Below are 20,532 nucleotides of genomic sequence, written 5' to 3' on the forward strand. Positions count from 1 at the left end.
TGAGTGTGCTTGTGAATAGATTGGTGTGAGTGAATGTGCTGTGCATGGATAGGTGTGAGTGTGCTTGTGAATAGATAGGTGTGAGTGAGTGTGCTGTGCATGGATAGGTGTGCGTGAGTGTGCTTGTGAATAGATAGGTGTGAGTGAGTGTGCTTGTGAATAGATTGGTGTGAGTGAATGTGCTTGTGAATGTTTAGGTGTGAGTTTGCTTGTGAATGGATAGGTGTGTGTGAGTGTGCTTGTGAATAGAAAGGTGTGAGTGAGTGTGCTTGTGAATAGATTGGTGTGAGTGAATGTGCTTGTGAATGGTTAGGTGTGAGTTTGCTTGTGAATGGATAGGTGTGCGTGAGTGTGCTTGTGAATAGATAGGTGTAAGTGAGTGTGCTTGTGAATAGATTGGTGTGAGTGAATGTGCTTGTGAATGGTTAGGTGTGAGTTTGCTTGTGAATGGATAGGTGTGCGTGAGTGTGCTTGTGAATAGATAGGTGTGCGTGAGTGTGCTTGTGAATAGATAGGTGTGAGTGAGTGTGCTTGTGAATAGATTGGTGTGAGTGAATGTGCTTGTGAATGGTTAGGTGTGAGTTTGCTTGTGAATGGATAGGTGTGCGTGAGTGTGCTTGTGAATAGATAGGTGTGAGTGAGTGTGCTTGTGAATAGATTGGTGTGAGTGAATGTGCTTGTGAATGGTTAGGTGTGAGTTTGCTTGTGAATGGATAGGTGTGCGTGAGTGTGCTTGTGAATAGATAGGTGTGAGTGAGTGTGCTTGTGAATAGATTGGTGTGAGTGAATGTGCATGTGAATGGTTAGGTGTGAGTTTGCTTGTGAATGGATAGGTGTGCGTGAGTTTGCTTGTGAATAGATAGGTGTGAGTGAGTGTGCTTGTGAATAGATTGGTGTGAGTGAATGTGCTTGTGAATGGTTAGGTGTGAGTTTGCTTGTGAATGGATAGGTGTGCGTGAGTGTGCTTGTGAATAGATAGGTGTGAGTGAGTGTGCTTGTGAATAGATTGGTGTGAGTGAATGTGCTTGTGAATGGTTAGGTGTGAGTTTGCTTGTGAATGGATAGGTGTGCGTGAGTGTGCTTGTGAATAGATAGGTGTGAGTGAGTGTGCTTGTGAATAGATTGGTGTGAGTGAATGTGCTTGTGAATGGTTAGGTGTGAGTTTGCTTGTGAATGGATAGGTGTGCGTGAGTGTGCTTGTGAATAGATAGGTGTGAGTGAGTGTGCTTGTGAATAGATAGGTGTGAGTGAGTGTGCTTGTGAATGGATTGGTGTGAGTGAGTGTGCTTGTGAATGGATAGGTGTGCGTGAGTGTGCTTGTGAATAGATAGGTGTGAGTGAGTGTGCTGTGCATGGATAGGTGTGCGTGAGTGTGCTTGTGAATAGATAGCATGGATAGGTGTGTGAGTGTGCTTGTGAATAGATAGGTGTGAGTGAGTGTGCTTGTGAATGGATTGGTGTGAGTGAGTGTGCTTGTGAATGGATAGGTGTGCGTGAGTGTGCTTGTGGATGGATAGGTGTGAGTGTGCTTGTGGATGGATAGGTGTGAGTGAGTGTGCTTGTGAATGGATAGGTGTGAGTGAGTGTGCTGTGCATGGATAGGTGTGCGTGAGTGTGCTTGTGAATAGATAGGTGTGAGTGAGTGTGCTTGTGAATGGATTGGTGTGAGTGTGCTTGTGAATGGATAGGTGTGCGTGAGTGTGCTTGTGAATGGATTGGTGTGAGTGAGTGTTCTGTGCATGGATAGGTGTGAGTGTGCTTGTGAATAGATAGGTGTGAGTGAGTGTGCTTGTGAATAGATTGGTGTGAGTGAATGTGCTGCGCATGGATAGGTGTGCGTGAGTGTGCTTGTGAATAGATAGGTGTGAGTGAGTGTGCTTGTGAATAGATTGGTGTGAGTGAATGTGCTGTGCATGGATAGGTGTGAGTGTGCTTGTGAATAGATAGGTGTGAGTGAGTGTGCTGTGCATGGATAGGTGTGCGTGAGTGTGCTTGTGAATAGATAGGTGTGAGTGAGTGTGCTTGTGAATAGATTGGTGTGAGTGAATGTGCTTGTGAATGTTTAGGTGTGAGTTTGCTTGTGAATGGATAGGTGTGTGTGAGTGTGTTTGTGAATAGATAGGTGTGAGTGAGTGTGCTTGTGAATAGATTGGTGTGAGTGAATGTGCTTGTGAATGGTTAGGTGTGAGTTTGCTTGTGAATGGATAGGTGTGCGTGAGTGTGCTTGTGAATAGATAGGTGTGAGTGAGTGTGCTTGTGAAAAGATTGGTGTGAGTGAATGTGCTTGTGAATGGTTAGGTGTGAGTTTGCTTGTGAATGGATAGGTGTGCGTGAGTGTGCTTGTGAATAGATAGGTGTGCGTGAGTGTGCTTGTGAATAGATAGGTGTGAGTGAGTGTGCTTGTGAATAGATTGGTGTGAGTGAATGTGCTTGTGAATGGTTAGGTGTGAGTTTGCTTGTGAATGGATAGGTGTGCGTGAGTGTGCTTGTGAATAGATAGGTGTGAGTGAGTGTGCTTGTGAATAGATTGGTGTGAGTGAATGTGCTTGTGAATGGTTAGGTGTGAGTTTGCTTGTGAATGGATAGGTGTGCGTGAGTGTGCTTGTGAATAGATAGGTGTGAGTGAGTGTGCTTGTGAATAGATTGGTGTGAGTGAATGTGCTTGTGAATGGTTAGGTGTGAGTTTGCTTGTGAATGGATAGGTGTGCGTGCGTTTGCTTGTGAATAGATAGGTGTGAGTGAGTGTGCTTGAGAATAGATTGGTGTGAGTGAATGTGCTTGTGAATGGTTAGGTGTGAGTTTGCTTGTGAATGGATAGGTGTGCGTGAGTGTGCTTGTGAATAGATAGGTGTGAGTGAGTGTGCTTGTGAATAGATTGGTGTGAGTGAATGTGCTTGTGAATGGTTAGGTGTGAGTTTGCTTGTGAATGGATAGGTGTGAGTGCGTTTGCTTGTGAATAGATAGGTGTGAGTGAGTGTGCTTGAGAATAGATTGGTGTGAGTGAATGTGCTTGTGAATGGTTAGGTGTGAGTTTGCTTGTGAATGGATAGGTGTGCGTGAGTGTGCTTGTGAATAGATAGGTGTGAGTGAGTGTGCTTGTGAATAGATTGGTGTGAGTGAATGTGCTTGTGAATGGTTAGGTGTGAGTTTGCTTGTGAATGGATAGGTGTGAGTGAGTGTGCTTGTGAATAGATAGGTGTGAGTGAGTGTGCTTGTGAATAGATTGGTGTGAGTGAATGTGCTTGTGAATGGTTAGGTGTGAGTTTGCTTGTGAATGGATAGGTGTGCGTGAGTGTGCTTGTGAATAGATAGGTGTGAGTGAGTGTGCTTGTGAATAGATAGGTGTGAGTGAGTGTGCTTGTGAATGGATTGGTGTGAGTGAGTGTGCTTGTGAATGGATAGGTGTGCGTGAGTGTGCTTGTGAATAGATAGGTGTGAGTGAGTGTGCTGTGCATGGATAGGTGTGCGTGAGTGTGCTTGTGAATAGATAGCATGGATAGGTGTGTGTGCTTGTGAATAGATAGGTGTGAGTGAGTGTGCTTGTGAATGGATTGGTGTGAGGGAGTGTGCTTGTGAATGGATAGGTGTGCGTGAGTGTGCTTGTGGATGGATAGGTGTGAGTGTGCTTGTGGATGGATAGGTGTGAGTGAGTGTGCTTGTGAATGGATAGGTGTGAGTGAGTGTGCTGTGCATGGATAGGTGTGCGTGAGTGTGCTTGTGAATAGATAGGTGTGAGTGAGTGTGCTTGTGAATGGATTGGTGTGAGTGAGTGTGCTTGTGAATGGATAGGTGTGCGTGAGTGTGCTTGTGAATGGATTGGTGTGAGTGAGTGTGCTGTGCATGGATAGGTGTGAGTGTGCTTGTGAATAGATAGGTGTGAGTGAGTGTGCTTGTGAATAGATTGGTGTGAGTGAATGTGCTGTGCATGGATAGGAGTGCGTGAGTGTGCTTGTGAATAGATAGGTGTGAGTGAGTGTGCTTGTGAATAGATTGGTGTGAGTGAATGTGCTGTGCATGGATAGGTGTGAGTGTGCTTGTGAATAGATAGGTGTGAGTGAGTGTGCTGTGCATGGATAGGTGTGCGTGAGTGTGCTTGTGAATAGATAGGTGTGAGTGAGTGTGCTTGTGAATAGATTGGTGTGAGTGAATGTGCTTGTGAATGTTTAGGTGTGAGTTTGCTTGTGAATGGATAGGTGTGTGTGAGTGTGCTTGTGAATAGATAGGTGTGAGTGAGTGTGCTTGTGAATAGATTGGTGTGAGTGAATGTGCTTGTGAATTGTTAGGTGTGAGTTTGCTTGTGAATGGATAGGTGTGAGTGAGTGTGCTTGTGAATAGATAGGTGTGAGTGAGTGTGCTTGTGAATAGATTGGTGTGAGTGAATGTGCTTGTGAATGGTTAGGTGTGAGTTTGCTTGTGAATGGATAGGTGTGCGTGAGTGTGCTTGTGAATAGATAGGTGTGCGTGAGTGTGCTTGTGAATAGATAGGTGTGAGTGAGTGTGCTTGTGAATAGATTGGTGTGAGTGAATGTGCTTGTGAATGGTTAGGTGTGAGTTTGCTTGTGAATGGATAGGTGTGCGTGAGTGTGCTTGTGAATAGATAGGTGTGAGTGAGTGTGCTTGTGAATAGATTGGTGTGAGTGAATGTGCTTGCGAATGGTTAGGTGTGAGTTTGCTTGTGAATGGATAGGTGTGCGTGAGTGTGCTTGTGAATAGATAGGTGTGAGTGAGTGTGCTTGTGAATAGATTGGTGTGAGTGAATGTGCTTGTGAATGGTTAGGTGTGAGTTTGCTTGTGAATGGATAGGTGTGCGTGAGTTTGCTTGTGAATAGATAGGTGTGAGTGAGTGTGCTTGTGAATAGATTGGTGTGAGTGAATGTGCTTGTGAATGGTTAGGTGTGAGTTTGCTTGTGAATGGATAGGTGTGCGTGAGTGTGCTTGTGAATAGATAGGTGTGAGTGAGTGTGCTTGTGAATAGATTGGTGTGAGTGAATGTGCTTGTGAATGGATAGGTGTGCGTGAGTGTGCTTGTGAATAGATAGGTGTGAGTGAGTATGCTTGTGAATAGATTGGTGTGAGTGAATGTGCTTGTGAATGGTTAGGTGTGAGTTTGCTTGTGAATGGATAGGTGTGCGTGAGTTTGCTTGTGAATAGATAGGTGTGAGTGAGTGTGCTTGTGAATAGATTGGTGTGAGTGAATGTGCTTGTGAATGGTTAGGTGTGAGTTTGCTTGTGAATGGATAGGTGTGCGTGAGTGTGCTTGTGAATAGATAGGTGTGAGTGAGTGTGCTTGTGAATAGATTGGTGTGAGTGAATGTGCTTGTGAATGGTTAGGTGTGAGTTTGCTTGTGAATGGATAGGTGTGCGTGAGTTTGCTTGTGAATAGATAGGTGTGAGTGAGTGTGCTTGTGAATAGATTGGTGTGAGTGAATGTGCTTGTGAATGGTTAGGTGTGAGTTTGCTTGTGAATGGATAGGTGTGCGTGAGTGTGCTTGTGAATGGATAGGTGTGTGCTGATGGATGGGTGGAAGTGCATGTATGTGCCCGGCTAGTGGTAAGAATTACGAGCCACCCTGGACCACCCTGGACTTGCCACAAGGCGTAGAAATGTGCCGCTATCCCTCACACTTACCCATGGCACGGCGAAGCACTGTGTCCCACAACACAACAAACACACCTTGGTGGTCATCACACATGGAATCACGTCCTACATAGGATCAACACAACTCGAGTCCAACCACACAGCCTACATGATGTAGCATTCCGTTTGTGTGGACAAACGCATAAGAACACCACACCGCGGTAAAACGCACTACACAAGCGCTATACGTGTTGCTTGTGCTCTGATCTGAGAACACTCAAATTTACAAAAAAGATATAATAGAGGCAAGAGTTGAAAGGGAGTTTTTCAACCGGAGAGCATACAACCATCACCAGGGAGCTTTCTCACTGTGTTCACCAGCCCTTGGCCACGCCCCCGAGGATGCCTCGGTCTGGCAGGATCCAGATGAAGGTGCGCGAGCCTGTGCTCTAAAAGAGCCCCTTTATTCTCCAACCTCACAAAGTGCCCAGTGCTGCTCACACAATCACCTTTCGGCGCTAGATGAAGGTGCTGGACGGCCTGGGGATGGAAGAGGCAGCAGGTAACTCTGCAGGAAATGAAGGAATGTCCCTTTAAGAGTAGGCGAAAGATCATTTCAGAGACTGGTGACTGGATCCCAGAACAGGATCCTCCACTCCATCACCACAGGCAGCGACTGGATCCCAGAACAGGATCTGCTGCTCTATCACCATAGGCAGTGACTGGATCCCAGAACAGGATCCGCCACTCCATCACCAGAGGCAGCGACTGGATCCCAGAACAGGATCCACAGCTCCATCACCACAGGCAGTGACTGGATCCCATGGATCCCAGAACTGGAGCCACTGCTCCATCACCACAGGCAGCGACTGGATCCCAGAACAGGATCCCCAGCTCCATCACCACAGGCAGTGACTGGATCCCAGAACATGATCCACAGCTCCATCAGTACAGGCAGTGACTGGATCCCAGAACATGATCCACAGCTCCATCAGTACAGGCAGCGACTGGATCCCATGGATCCCAGAACATGATCCACAGCTCCATCACCACAGGCAGCGACTGGATCCCATGGATCCCAGAACATGATCCACAGCTCCATCACCACAGGCAGCGACTGGATCCCAGAACAGGATCTGCTGCTCTATCACCACAGGCAGTGACTGGATCCCATGGATCCCAGAACAGGATCCACTGCTCCATTGCCACAGGCAGTGACTGGATCCCAGAACTGGAGCCACTGCTCCATCACCACAGGCAGCGACTGGATCCCAGAACATGATCCACAGCTCCATCAATACAGGCAGTAACTAGATCCCAGAACAGGATCCGCTGCTCCATCACCACAGGCAGTGACTGGATCCCAGAACAGGATACACAGCTCCATCACCATAGGCAGCGACTGGATCCCAGAACAGGATCCACTGCTCCATCTCACCACAGGCAGCGACTGGATCCCAGAACAGGATCCACTGCTCCATCACCACAGGCAATGACTGTATCCCAGAACAGGATCCACTGCTTCATTGCCACAGGCAGTGATCGGATCCCAGAACTGGAGCCACTGCTCCATCACCACAGGCAGTGACTGGATCCCAGAACAGGATCCGCTGCTCCATCATCACAGGCAGTGACTGGATCCCAGAACAGGATACACAGCTCCATCACCATAGGCAGCGACTGGATCCCAGAACAGGATCCACTGCTCCATCTCACCACAGGCAGCGACTGGATCCCAGAACAGGATCCACTGCTCCATCACCACAGGCAGTGACTGGATCCCAGAACTGGAGCCACTGCTCCATCACCACAGGCAGCGACTGGATCCCAGAACAGGATCCACTGCTCCATCACCACAGGCAGCGACTGGATCCCAGAACAGGATCCACTGCTCCATCTCACCACAGGCAGCGACTGGATCCCAGAACAGGATCCACTGCTCCATCACCACAGGCAATGACTGTATCCCAGAACAGGATCCACGGCTTCATTGCCACAGGCAGTGATCGGATCCCAGAACTGGAGCCACTGCTCCATCACCACAGGCAGTGACTGGATCCCAGAACAGGATCCGCTGCTCCATCATCACAGGCAGTGACTGGATCCCAGAACAGGATACACAGCTCCATCACCATAGGCAGCGACTGGATCCCAGAACAGGATCCACTGCTCCATCTCACCACAGGCAGCGACTGGATCCCAGAACAGGATCCACTGCTCCATCACCACAGGCAGTGACTGGATCCCAGAACTGGAGCCACTGCTCCATCACCACAGGCAGCGACTGGATCCCACAACAGGATCCACCACTCCATCAGCACAGGCAGTGACTGGATCCCAGTACAGGATCCACCACTCCATCAGCACAGGCAGCAACTGGATCCCAGAACAGGATCTGCCACTCCATCAGCACAGGCAGCGACTGGATACCAGAACAGGATCCGCCGCTCCATCAGCACATGCAGCGACTGGATCACAGAACAGGATCCACCACTCCATCAGCACAGGCAGTGACTGGATCCCAGAACAGGATCCACTGCTCCATCAGTACAGGCAGTGACTGGATCCCAAGGATCCTAGAACAGGATCCACTGCTCCATCACCACAGGCAGCGACTGGATCCCAGAACAGGATCTACCGCTCCATCAGCACAGGCAGTGACTGGATCCCAGAACAGGATCTGCTGCTTTATCAGCACAGGCAGTGACTGGATCCCAGAACAGGATCTACTGCTCCATCAGCACAGGCAGTGACTGGATCCCAGAACAGGATCTGCTGCTTTATCAGCACAGGCAGTGACTGGATCCCAGAACAGGATCTACTGCTCCTTCAGCACAGGCAGTGACTGGATCCCAGAACAGGATCCCCAGCTCCATCACCACAGGCAGTGACTGGATCCCAAGGATCCTAGAACAGGATCCACTGCTCCATCACCACAGGCAGCGACTGGATCCCAGAACAGGATCCACTGCTCCATCAGTACAGGCAGTGACTGGATCCCAAGGATCCTAGAACAGGATCCACTGCTCCATCACCACAGGCAGCGACTGGATCCCAGAACAGGATCTACCGCTCCATCAGCACAGGCAGTGACTGGATCCCAGAACAGGATCTGCTGCTTTATCAGCACAGGCAGTGACTGGATCCCAGAACAGGATCCACCACTCCATCAGCACAGGCAGTGACTGGATCCCAGAACAGGATCTACTGCTCCATCAGCACAGGCAGTGACTGGATCCCAGAACAGGATCTGCTGCTTTATCAGCACAGGCAGTGACTGGATCCCAGAACAGGATCTACTGCTCCTTCAGCACAGGCAGTGACTGGATCCCAGAACAGGATCCCCAGCTCCATCACCACAGGCAGTGACTGGATCCCAAGGATCCTAGAACAGGATCCACTGCTCCATCACCACAGGCAGCGACTGGATCCCAGAACAGGATCCACTGCTCCATCAGTACAGGCAGTGACTGGATCCCAAGGATCCTAGAACAGGATCCACTGCTCCATCACCACAGGCAGCGACTGGATCCCAGAACAGGATCTACCGCTCCATCAGCACAGGCAGTGACTGGATCCCAGAACAGGATCTTCTGCTTTATCAGCACAGGCAGTGACTGGATCCCAGAACAGGATCCACCACTCCATCAGCACAGGCAGTGACTGGATCCCAGAACAGGATCTGCTGCTTCATCAGCACAGGCAGTGACTGGATCCCAGAACAGGATCCACCACTCCATCAGCACAGGCAGTGACTGGATCCCAGAACAGGATCTGCTGCTTCATCAGCACAGGCAGTGACTGGATCCCAGAACAGGATCCACCACTCCATCAGCACAGGCAGTGACTGGATCCCAGAACAGGATCTGCTGCTTCATCAGCACAGGCAGTGATTGGATCCCAGAACAGGATCCTCCGTTCCATCACAGCCATGCACGGTGATCTATGCTTGGCTTAGTAAATATCACTTAAGCCCTTGTGTTGCCTTTTGCCCCTTGCATGACGTCGTGGCAACCAAGGGCGTAGTAAGTCTGGGCGTGTGTTTGGTGTATTCTATTGACCCCTTTTCCCAGAAGACACAGAGGTTTTAGATGGTGTTTGTCGGCGTAACCCCACTCCCCCAGCCAATGCCGGGAGTCATACAGCTGTCGCCAGTGGAGATCCAGCTGTGGCCATGAAGGCGGTGTCTGGCCGCTACGGAGACCTCACCCTGAGGAATGCTCGGCCAAGAACGGACCTCGCCAGGTTCCTTCTCGTACCCGGAACCAGAAGTAGAGATCATTGAAATGCTTCATTTAGGCAATGAAAAGGAAAAATCTAGAATTTTGATATGGAGGTAATTTATTTACAATGTACTTAAAGGGTCAGAAAAATCCAAATTGAACATGCGGAATAATGATGTGCTAGAAAAGAGAGTAAGGGGCTCATTTATGAGATTTTGATGCATTGCACCTCGCTACGCTGCGCAGCGTCACAGGGACAGGGCACCAATTCACCGTACTTAAGGCAATACGGCGTATTCCTGTCCTATCCCTTGCGCTGGCGCGCTTTTGGCAGCCTAGTGCCAATGCAGGCACCCGTGCATCATGGTGCAAGGGTGCCTGTGTTGCAGGCAGGATTGAACAAGTTACTTACCTTCGTTCACGATGTATCTGTAATAGACATATATTCGTTATAGATTCCTTACCTGAGAATTACCCACAGGCGTCAGACTGGATCCAGAGAATGTTTCTCTTAGCAGTACCCCTGCGTGTTGATAAGAGGCGTCCGTCGACTCCGCTTCGGCTGTCGGCATCGTGGTCACGGAGATGACCGCAGTGTCTACTTAGACGTTGCACTGACGTCAGTTCTGACACGACTTTCCAAGCCCGAAGCACAGAGCCATGAAAGACACTGACCACTGATGCGCCACATTCGGGCCCTGCAAGGGAGTCCCTATTCCTAGGAGTTAGTTCACAGAGCGGGATGGGTGGGGCGGTAAGGAATCTGCAACTAATATATGTCTCTTACAGATACATCGTTACCGAAGGTAAGTAACCTGTTCATCTGAAAGAGACAAATTAGTTATAGATTCCCTACCCTAGAATAGATACCCCAGCAATACCGTCTCCGGCGGAGGGACGGCAAACTAAGTTCAAACCAGAAAGTCCCGGAGGACAGAAAGGGCAAAGTAGCCGTCCCTCCGGACTTGACTATCCAGGCAGGAGTGTCTGGTGAACGAGTGCATAGAAGCCCACGTGGCCGCCTGGCAGATGTGAATGAGTGCGACTCCACGTGACAAAGCAGTAGTTGCTGCCGTGGCTCTAGTGGAATGAGCCCGCAGCCCCACTGGAGGTTCCTTTTTAGCTAAAGCATAATAAATCTTAATACAAAGGACAACCCACTGAGATAAGGTAGGCTTTTGCACAGTCCAACCTTTCTTGGCACCCACAATGTCAACGAAAAGTTGATCGTCCACCTGGAAACCCTTCACGCGATCAAGGTAGAAAGACAGCGCACATTTCGGGTCCAGATGGTGGAGTCCCCCCTCCTCCTTGGAAGGGTGCGGAGGGGGGAAAAGGAGGGCTGAGGTATAGTCTGTCCGATGTGAAAAGTACTGAAAAATGTAGGTAGAAACGAGGGCCTCTTTCAAAGCACCACTTTATCCGGAAGTAATGAGAAGAAGGGGGGCTTAGAAGAAAGAGCCTGAAGCTCACTCACTCTGCGAGCAGAGGTGATGGTGACCAGAAAGGCAGCCTTCAGGGTAAGAAGAATAAGAGGACAGTTGTGAAGAGGCTCGAAGGGAGCGCACATAAGATAAGTCAAGAGAAGGTTCAAGTCCCACTGAGGCATTATGAGAGGAGATGGAGGAAAAAGATGAATAATGCCTTTAAAGAACCTACTTACAATTGGGGACTTGAACAAAGAGGGCTGATCTGGGAGCCGAAGAAAAGCAGCAATAGCTGCCAGGTTGTCCTTAAGAGTGTCCAGAGCAGAGCCCTGCTGGGCCAAAGAAAAAAGGAACAAAAGAACCTCAGAAAGAGGGGCAGAAAGGGGATCCACAGCCTTTGTTGTGCACCCTGCCACAAACTTGTTCCATCGACAGGCGTATACCGTCTTAGTGGAGGGATGCCTGACTGCCACGATGACATTACAGACTTTGGCAGGAAGGTCAGAAGCTGTCAACTGTCACCGCTCAATCTCCACGCAAGGAGGTGGAGGCTGGACAGGTTTGGGTGGAGGACCGGTCCCCACTGCTGCGACAGAAGATCCTCCCGAAGGGGCAGTCTGATCGGAGGATCTATAGCCATGCTCAGGAGCTCGGGGTACCAGACTCTTCGTGCCCAGTCCAGTGTCATAAAAATGACTGGGGCCTGGTCGCCCTTGATTTCTTCAGCAGTCGGGCCAGAGGTGGTACAGGTGGAAAGGCATACTGGAGGCGGCAACTCCACTCATGATGAAAAGCATAGGCGAGCGAGTGCCACCTCGGAAACTCCAATACACAGAACTGCTGACATTGCGCATTCTCTTCGGCGGCGTAAATATCTAACCAAGGCTATTCCCACTGCTGAAAGTGACCGTGCACCACCTCTGAGTGAAGACGCCATTTGTGATCCACCAGGCACCAACAGCTGAGTTTGTCCATTCTGGCGTTCAGAGAACCTGCCAGGTGTTGAACCACCAGGGTCATGCCCTGATGTTCCAGCCTTGTCCAAAGGCGAAGAGCCTCCTGACAAAGGGTCTATGACCCTACCCCACCCTGTTTGTTGCATTACCACATGGCGGTGGTGTTGTCTGTGAACACCTGCACTGCCTTCCCCTGAGGGAGGTAAGGAATACCTTCAGTGCCAAGCGAATCGCCCGGAGCTCCAACAGGTAGATATGAAGCCCAGACTCTGCTGGAGACCAGACTCCTCTGATCTCTGCCTCTCCCAAATGGCCGCCCCATCCCAGGAGAGATGCATCGGTCACCACCGTGAGGTCTGGTTGAGGAAGCAAGAGGGATCTGCTTCTGACCCAATCCTGGTTCGTTAACCACCGCTTCAGTTGTTGCACAGTTCGCTTCGAGATCTGGATGTAGTCGGAAAGGTCTCTCTGATGCTGCGCCCACTGGAACCTCAGGTCCCACTGCAGAGCCCGCATATGATATCTGGCATGATCCACCAGCACAATGCAGGAGGGCATGAGGCCCAGCAGCCTCAGGGTCATTCTCACCGAAATCCCGGATAGAGGCTGTAACCTCAGTATCATAGCCCGAATATCCTGGACTCGCTGCTCAGGAGGATAGGCCCGCAACTGCACTGTGTCCTGAACAGCTCTGATGAAAGGGAGCTTCTGAGAGGGAGTCAGGTGTGACTTCGGCACATTGATGGTGAACCCCAGCGAATGAAGGAGGTCGAACGTAGCCTGGAAGTGAGAGAAGACAGCCCGAGGCGAGTCCACCTTCAACCGCCAGTCGTTGAGATAGGGGAAGACTGGGACCCCTGATCTGTGCAGATGATCTGCGACCACCGCCATCACTTTTGTGAACACCCGAGGGGCACTAGTAAGGCTGAAGGGGAGCACGGGGAACTGAAAATGCTCGTGGCCTACCGTGAACTGTAGATAACGTCTGTGGGCTGGCAGGACGGGGATATGGAAATAAGCATCCTGCAAGTCCAACGCCACCATCCAGTCTCCAGTGTCGAGGGCAGATAGTACCTGAGTCAAGGTTAGCATTTTGAACTTCTCCTACCAGAGGAAGCGGTTGAGGGCCTTGAGGTCCAGGATAGGACAGAGGCCTTTTGTCCTTCTTGGGCAACAGAAAGTAGCTAGAATAGCAACCACAACCTACTTCTGGTGCAGGAGCCCTCTCAATAGCTCCCTTGCCAAGAGAGCTAAGACTTCCTGGCGGAGAAGCGCCAAATGATCCTCTGACATGCGATCTAAGGATGCTGGCATGGGGGGTAGTCTCGAAGGCGAGGGAGTAGCCCCTTCGGACTATCTGCAAAACCCACCTGTCTGACCTGATGAACTACCTTTACTTTACTTTACTTTACTTTAACTACCAGTGAGGGAGGTGAAGGCGAATCCTGCCACCCACTGGCTGCTGATGGGCCTGAAAGGTCAGACTAGGAGGGTTTGGAGGCTGCTGCAGGGGGGAAAGGGTAGACTGGCCGGAGCGCTGGTTCCCAGACCTGCGTCGCTGGGTCCCACATCCGCGGCCACACAGAGGCAGGGCAGCTTGAGTGGCCCGGTGGCTGTACCGGGTCGGACGTGGTGGGGGGCCCCTTCCGTAGCCACGAAAGGGGCGAAAGGAAGACCGTGATAAATGGGAGGACACAGCGAGGCCTAAGGATCTGGCCATAGCCCAAGAGTCCTTAAAGCGTTACAGCACTGAGTCTGCCTTGTCAACAAAAAGGCGCCGGCTATCAAAGGGAATGTTCAGCGGAGTTGACTGAACATTCCCCGAAAAACCTACGTCCTCAAACAGGCATAGCATCGAAGGGCTACCGAAGTGGCAATCGTTCTGCCCAGTGAGTTTGTGGTATCCAGTCCACAGCGCATTGTGAATTTTGCTGCGTCCCTCCCATCTGCTACAGCTTGGGAGAGGATGGCCCGGGCCTCCTCCGGGCACTGAGGCAGCACTTGTGCAACCGTATCCTTGACTGTATGGGTATAGCGGCCCAAGAGGCATGCGGTATTCATGGACTGCAGCGCTAAGCTGGGGGAAGCGAACATATACTTTCCAAGGTGATCCAGCTTCTTGGATGCCAGTCGGGGGGTGTGAAGGGAATGCGCTCTTGGAAGAAGAAGCTTGGACAACCAAGCTCTTGGGGTAAGGGTGTTGGGTGAAGAAAATGGGATCGCCCAGAGTCGGGTGGTTGCGGCGGGCAATGGACCGTTCCACTGAAGCCCCTGTGCTGGGCTTGGACCAAGTGCCCAGAAGGTAAATCGTGAGGGCTTCATTGAAGGGTAAGAGGGTTTCAGAAGAAGTTACCGCCCGTTGAAGCACCTTTGTCCGGAGGTTAGTTCTAACTGCCACTGTAGGGAAATCAGGCCAAGGCCTCGGCTGCCCTACGCACCACCACTGCACAGTACGCTCCCTCCTCCATAGCAACGGTAAGGGGAGAAAGCATGCCAAGGTCTGGGAAGGTATCCAGACCCACTGGCGTCACCCAATTCTTCTCTCCAGTCTGGTTCTTCCAGTTTGTCTGTCAGAGGGTCCAGCAACCCCTCCTAGTCCTCATCACCACCCTCAGGGCATTAGGGAACACCTAGGATGAACAAGGGAACAAAAGTACCCTCCGGTGTCAGATTCAACGTCGGTCCGACTCGGGGTCCATCTCGGGGAGGAGGATGGAGACGGCGCCAGCTGGGGGCATGGCCAACGCCTGGAGGTGTCGTCGAGGGGATCGTCGCTGGGGAAGGTCGAGTGAGGTTGACCAGCGTCGATCCAGACCTGGATCCTTGGGGCCCTCCGGCACCGGAGCCGCCGGCATCGAAGGCCCAGGGCCCCCAACTGGCTCCGTGGGGCCCGAAGGCACACCAGCAGAGTCAGGCTGCCCAAACACACAGTGGAGGGCTTCGTAGAATTTACGAAGCTGGGCAAGGGACGCCCTGGATCCCGGAAAGGGAGGGAAGCGCGCAGTCGGCCCTGATTCAGGTGCCGGAGAAGGAGCCTTAGAGTGACGACGCTCTGGCCCAGTGTTATGTCAGCCGATCTACGGGGGAAGGCGAAGAGCGACGGTGCTTCTTCCCCTTCTACATGTGCTTCGACTTACCCGAAGAGTGTGAAGACTAGGACTAGGTGTGATGGCTCCATGACCGGCTAGAGAATTTCCCCTCGAGTGACACCGGGAGCGATGTGTGGCTGACTGTCAGGCCTCCTAAAGCTTTCGGGACCACTCCCGCACATACTTCGTATTCATGGTCCGATAGTCGGAACAAGATTTTGGGTTGTCGTCATGCTCCAGGCACCTGAGGCACATGAGGAGTGGGTCCATCACGGACATCAACTTGTAACAGGAGTCACAAGGCTTGAAGCCGGTCCAATGATGGGACATCCCTCATCACCAGGAGTCAAATACATCGACAAAAGTCGAAAAAGTTTAGTCAAAAAGTGACTAATGGACAAGCTCTCTCCGGATCTGCGCTAGGTTAGCGCGGAAAAAGAAAGAACTGATGTCAGCGTGCATGGGGCGGCATCTAAGTAGACACCGCAAAGTCATCCAGGCGACCACCACACTGACGACGGAAGCGAAGTCAACTCACACCACCTACCGCCACGCCTGGGTATTGCTAAGAGAATCCCGGATCCAGTCTGACACCTGAGGGTAGTTCTAAGGTAAGGAATCTGTAACTAATAGTCTCGTTCAGATGTTTTTGTGCGGTAAAGGGTCCCTTCCTGCACAAAAACAATCCTAAGAAGCATAGTCCTCTTTCTATGTGTGCTGTAGAATGAGGAAAAAACAAGGAGAAATAGAGATTTCTCCTTGTTACGCCTCCCCTGGGAAGATGTAAGATTTTGGGGCATTCTCAGGTTTACAAGTTCTTGTAAATATGGGGATGTGTCAAAATCCATGGGAGTTGCGTGGGAACATCCACGCAACGCCCATGGAATGCCTTCCCAGGACAGACTAACGCAACGCAGCGATTTCCACTGTGTTGCGTTACTCCAGATGTCTTAAGCCACTGAAAGCCGAGCAAAGTAGCTTTGCGTGACTTAAAAAATCTGACTTAGAGGCTTGTGTCACGCGTGTACCATGTTGCGTGGTGCAAGCACGATGCAAGCCTCCCATAAATATATACCCAGAAGTTTAAAAGAAACACACTACTAACCATGCAGTTCAGTGACCAATTTCTATGTGAAAGGTGATCTTCAATTACTTTCCTTGTTAGTGATAGTTAGTGATGTGCTTCACCATCCAAGATGGGGTTGGACCAGATAACTACTTCCTATACGATCAAATCTCCCTTCAGGAACCAGAGCAAAAATAGAAGTAGAGAGCTGCAGTTCGGTACAGAACCCATTAATCTGAAGAAAAAGTGGGAAAGGCTCTTATTCTAACTTAGAACTCTCCAGAGTTCTCAGACTACCTCCCCCACCAAACCTCAGTGTAGGGTAATTACAATTAGAAAATGTAGTCTTCAAAAGCTGATGTCAGCCTGATCCTCGCAGTGAGTTGGAGTTGGACCTAAAGACTGGATATTTGTAGGGTGTGGGATGGCATCTGGAGCAGATTTACGGATATTAAGACATGTCTGACTCTACCTTACAGAGGTGAGCCTGTGACTGACTCTGCTGTAGCCCCACTTGTCTTTAGGCTGATCTCCCTCTTTTGCAGATCTTTCAAGTGTAGTACAGTCGTGAGTTGGCCACTATCACTGGCGCCGTTCTGCTTTGTTGTTCATCTTAGGAACACATGTCGATATCCGTAAGAGAGGAACGATATATGAGCGCTATCCCCAACACTATCGCTTGATATCCGTAGGAGTGTGTTGGGGACAGAGCTGGTGTGTCGTTCCTCCATTGTTCCAGTGGTGTAATGAAAGTTTAAGGGGGCCCCCTGCAATGTACACAGAGGGGCCACTGCTCCAAATTTTATCCGGAGCGCTCAGAACAGAGTACTGTGCTGAGGGGGCCCCCTTCAGCTGGGGGGGGCCCAGCACCGCAGGGGATGCGGGGGCCTGTGTTATGCCCCTGCATTGTTCGATATCTGTAAGAGTGTGTTGGGGACAGAGCTGGTGTGTCGGTCCTCCATTGTTAGATATCTGTAAGTGTGTGTTGGGGACAGAGCTGGTGTGTCGTTCCTCCATCGCTCGATATCTGTAAGAGTGTGTTGGGGACAGAGCTGGTGTGTCATTTCTCCATCGCTTGATATCGGTAAGAGTGTTTTGGGGACAGAGATAGCCTATCATTTTACCTAAGCTCGAAATCTGTAAGAGAGTGTTGGGGGCAGAGCAGGTGTGTCGTTCCTCCATTGTTCGATATCTGTAAGTGTGTGTTGGGGACAGAGCTGGTGTGTCATTCCTCCTTTGCTCAATATCTGTAAGAGTGTGTTGGGGACAGAGCTGGTGTGCCCTTCCTCCATCGCTCGATATCGGTAAGAGTGTGTTGGGGACCGAGCTGGTATGTCGTTCCTCCATCGCTCGATATCTGTAAGAGTGTGTTGGGGACAGAGCTGGTGTGCCGTTCCGCCATCGTTCGATATCTGTAAGAGTGTGTTGGGGACAGAACTGGTGTGTCGTTTCTCCATCGCTCGATATCTGTAAGAGTGTGTTGGGGACAGAGCTGGTGTGTCATTTCTCCATCGCTTGATATCGGTAAGAGTATTTTGGGGACAGAGATAGCCTATCATTTTACCTAAGCTCAATATCAGTAAGAGAGTGTTGGGGACAGAGCTAGTGTGTCGTTCCTCCATTGTTCGATATCTGTAAGTGTGTGTTGGGGACAGAGCTGGTGTGTCGTTCCTCCTTTGCTCAATATCTGTAAGAGTGTGTTGGGGACAGAGCTGGTGTGTCGTTCCTCCATCGCTCGATATCTGTAAGAGTGTGTTGGGGACAGAGCTGGTGTGTCGTTCCTCAATCGCTCGATATCTGTAAGAGTGTGTTGGGGACAGAGCTGGTGTGTCGTTCCGCCATCGTTCGATATCTGTAAGAGTGTGTTGGGGACAGAGCTGATGTGTCTTTCCCCATCGCTCGATATCTGTAAGAGTGTGTTGGGCAAAGAGCTAGTGCGTCGTTCATCCATCGCTTGATATCTGTAAGAGAGTGTTGGGGACAGAGCTAGCCTATCATTTTACCTAAGCTCGATACCTGTAAGAGAGTGTTGGGTATGGGGTCTGGTTTCACAAATGTTCAATATCTGTAAGGCAGTGTGTGAGGGCCCGGGCTACTCTATCTTTCTACCAAAGCTTGATACCTGTTGGTGAGTGCAGAGTTGGTCTGTTCTACTACTGCTCGATATCAGTACAAGAGTGCTGGGAGCAGAGCTGGTGTGTCGTTCCTCCATCGCTCAATTTCTGTAACAGAGTGTTGGGGACAGAGCTGGTCTTTCATTCTACCAAAGCTTCAGTGTTAGGGGGCAGGACTGATCTGTGGTTCCACCATTGCTCGATATCTGTAAGAGAGTCTTGGGTGGAGAGCTGATCTGTCAGCCCACCATTGCTATATCACCGTTTTATTTTAGAGGAATACAGCGCTCTGGTGTTCTTGCAGCCCAGTCATATTGACAATCTAAAAGGGCTATAGGTTCCCTTGTCATATTAACAGTCTGATTCTACACCAATATTGTTCAAAACTGCCTCTTGTCTCCCACACTGCTCACTGGGCAGTAACACAATCCCACCATGACCTGGGAGTCATACTTAAATAATCCCCTCTCAAGAGCACCCAACCCAGGACTTGCTACACTCAATGGATTGGGGCTCAGATTCAGCTAACCTTTCAGTTAAAAACCAAGTGAAGTTGCCTTTAGTGCTTGTGCTTTGTGAAACTTGGATTTTTATGGGTATTTATTTTCTTCTTTATAAGACCCTCAGCTGCGGGACTCAAAGTTGTTCTCTTTTCAGCTTTTAGGGCCGCCATCATCCCAAGGACGGTCGGACAGAGGAGAGCACCCGGGCCGCCGGGTGTCCCACGGCAACGCGCTACCACCAAGGCCCCGGCCAATGAGCGTGCCTTCCATTGGTTAGTTGGACCGATTGATGAATGTCTGTTCTTTGATACTACAACACTGGTGATTTTTCTGATATATGAATTACTATACATAAAAAAAGAACATTAATGGTTAAGTGTACATTTTTCTTCATTAAATGGACAGGAAAATATTACCATCAGACAAACCTGATCATTAATTTAACTAAGATTGCCATTAGATCCATGAAGTGAGCAAACGTGACAAGTAACAAGCCAGTGTTAGCGAAACACGTGTCAGACATCCATGTCTCATTCTCCTTCCCCTTCATCGTCTGCACCATCCATTGTTCTGTGCTCATTCCATTTTATAAATGCACTCTTTGGAAGGCTGGGTGCGGCTGCAGCCATATTTACAGTCCTTCGCGAGCTGATGCAACGGGCGCTTCTGTGTGCTATACGAACAGAGCCCCAGGATACACAAGCTTGGCTCCAAAGTGTCAGTGTCTAAGTCCCCAGGGGCAGCATGCTCCCAGAAGCCCAACATATAGCACCATGGGCTCTGTTCAGTGAGCAGAAGCTCAGAATAGTCTACAAGGGCTGTGGTACTGGAGTGGGTGTTGCTGTAAAGAGATCAGAACGGAAGGATCAGAATCGCGAGAGGGCACATGAGGGGAGTGCCTCCCACTTGAGGCCAAATATAAAGAGAGAGTGCTAAGTATGGCACTGGACCCAGGAGTGGACTGTGCACCACCTTGGCACATAGTATAAGGAGGTAGGAATTACCCATGACCTTGGGCACATGAGAAGAGTCTACACCACCTTAAGAGCTAGGATAAGGGAGGGTATTAACCATATCCCTGGGCACAGGAGTGGGGGCTGTACACCGCCTCAATGCACAGCCCCTCAGGAACTAGTATAGGGAAGAGTATTAACCATGATCCTGGACAGAAGAGCGGAGTACGCACCACTTCAGTGTGCACCACCTCAAGGCCTAGTATAAGGGAGTGTATTAACCATGATCCCCAGCAGAACAGCGGAGTGCGCACTACTTCAGTGCGCACCACTTCAAGGCCTAGTATAAGGGAGTGATTGAACCATGATCCTCAACCGAAGAGTGGAGTGTGCACCACTTCAGTGCGCACCACCTCAAGGCCTAGTATAAGGGAGTGATTTAACCATGATCCTGAACAGAGGAGCAGAGTGCGCACCACTTCAGTGCGCACCACCTCAAGGCCTAGTATGAGGGAGCGTACTAACCATGATCCCCAGCAGAAGAGAAGAGTGCACACTACTTCAGTGCGCACCACTTCAAGGCCTAGTATGAGGGAGCGTATTAACCATGATCCCCAGCAGAA

At 50.3% G+C, this 20,532-nt stretch overlaps 1 protein-coding gene across 1 annotated transcript in view; it reads left to right on the top strand.

Moving 5' to 3' along the window:
• Positions 1–20,532, top strand: part of RIMBP2 (RIMS binding protein 2) — a 1,305,415-nt gene that overhangs the window by 1,062,224 nt on the left and 222,659 nt on the right. Inside the window, exon 19 of the mRNA XM_078668014.1 lies at positions 19,111–19,228. Coding sequence (XP_078524140.1) covers positions 19,111–19,228 — 118 coding nt within the window. The remainder of the gene's footprint in view (positions 1–19,110; positions 19,229–20,532) is intronic.

The sequence above is a fragment of the Lissotriton helveticus genome, chromosome 11 (assembly GCF_964261635.1).
Source record: "Lissotriton helveticus chromosome 11, aLisHel1.1, whole genome shotgun sequence".
In the NCBI taxonomy this organism is placed as follows: domain Eukaryota; kingdom Metazoa; phylum Chordata; class Amphibia; order Caudata; family Salamandridae; genus Lissotriton; species Lissotriton helveticus.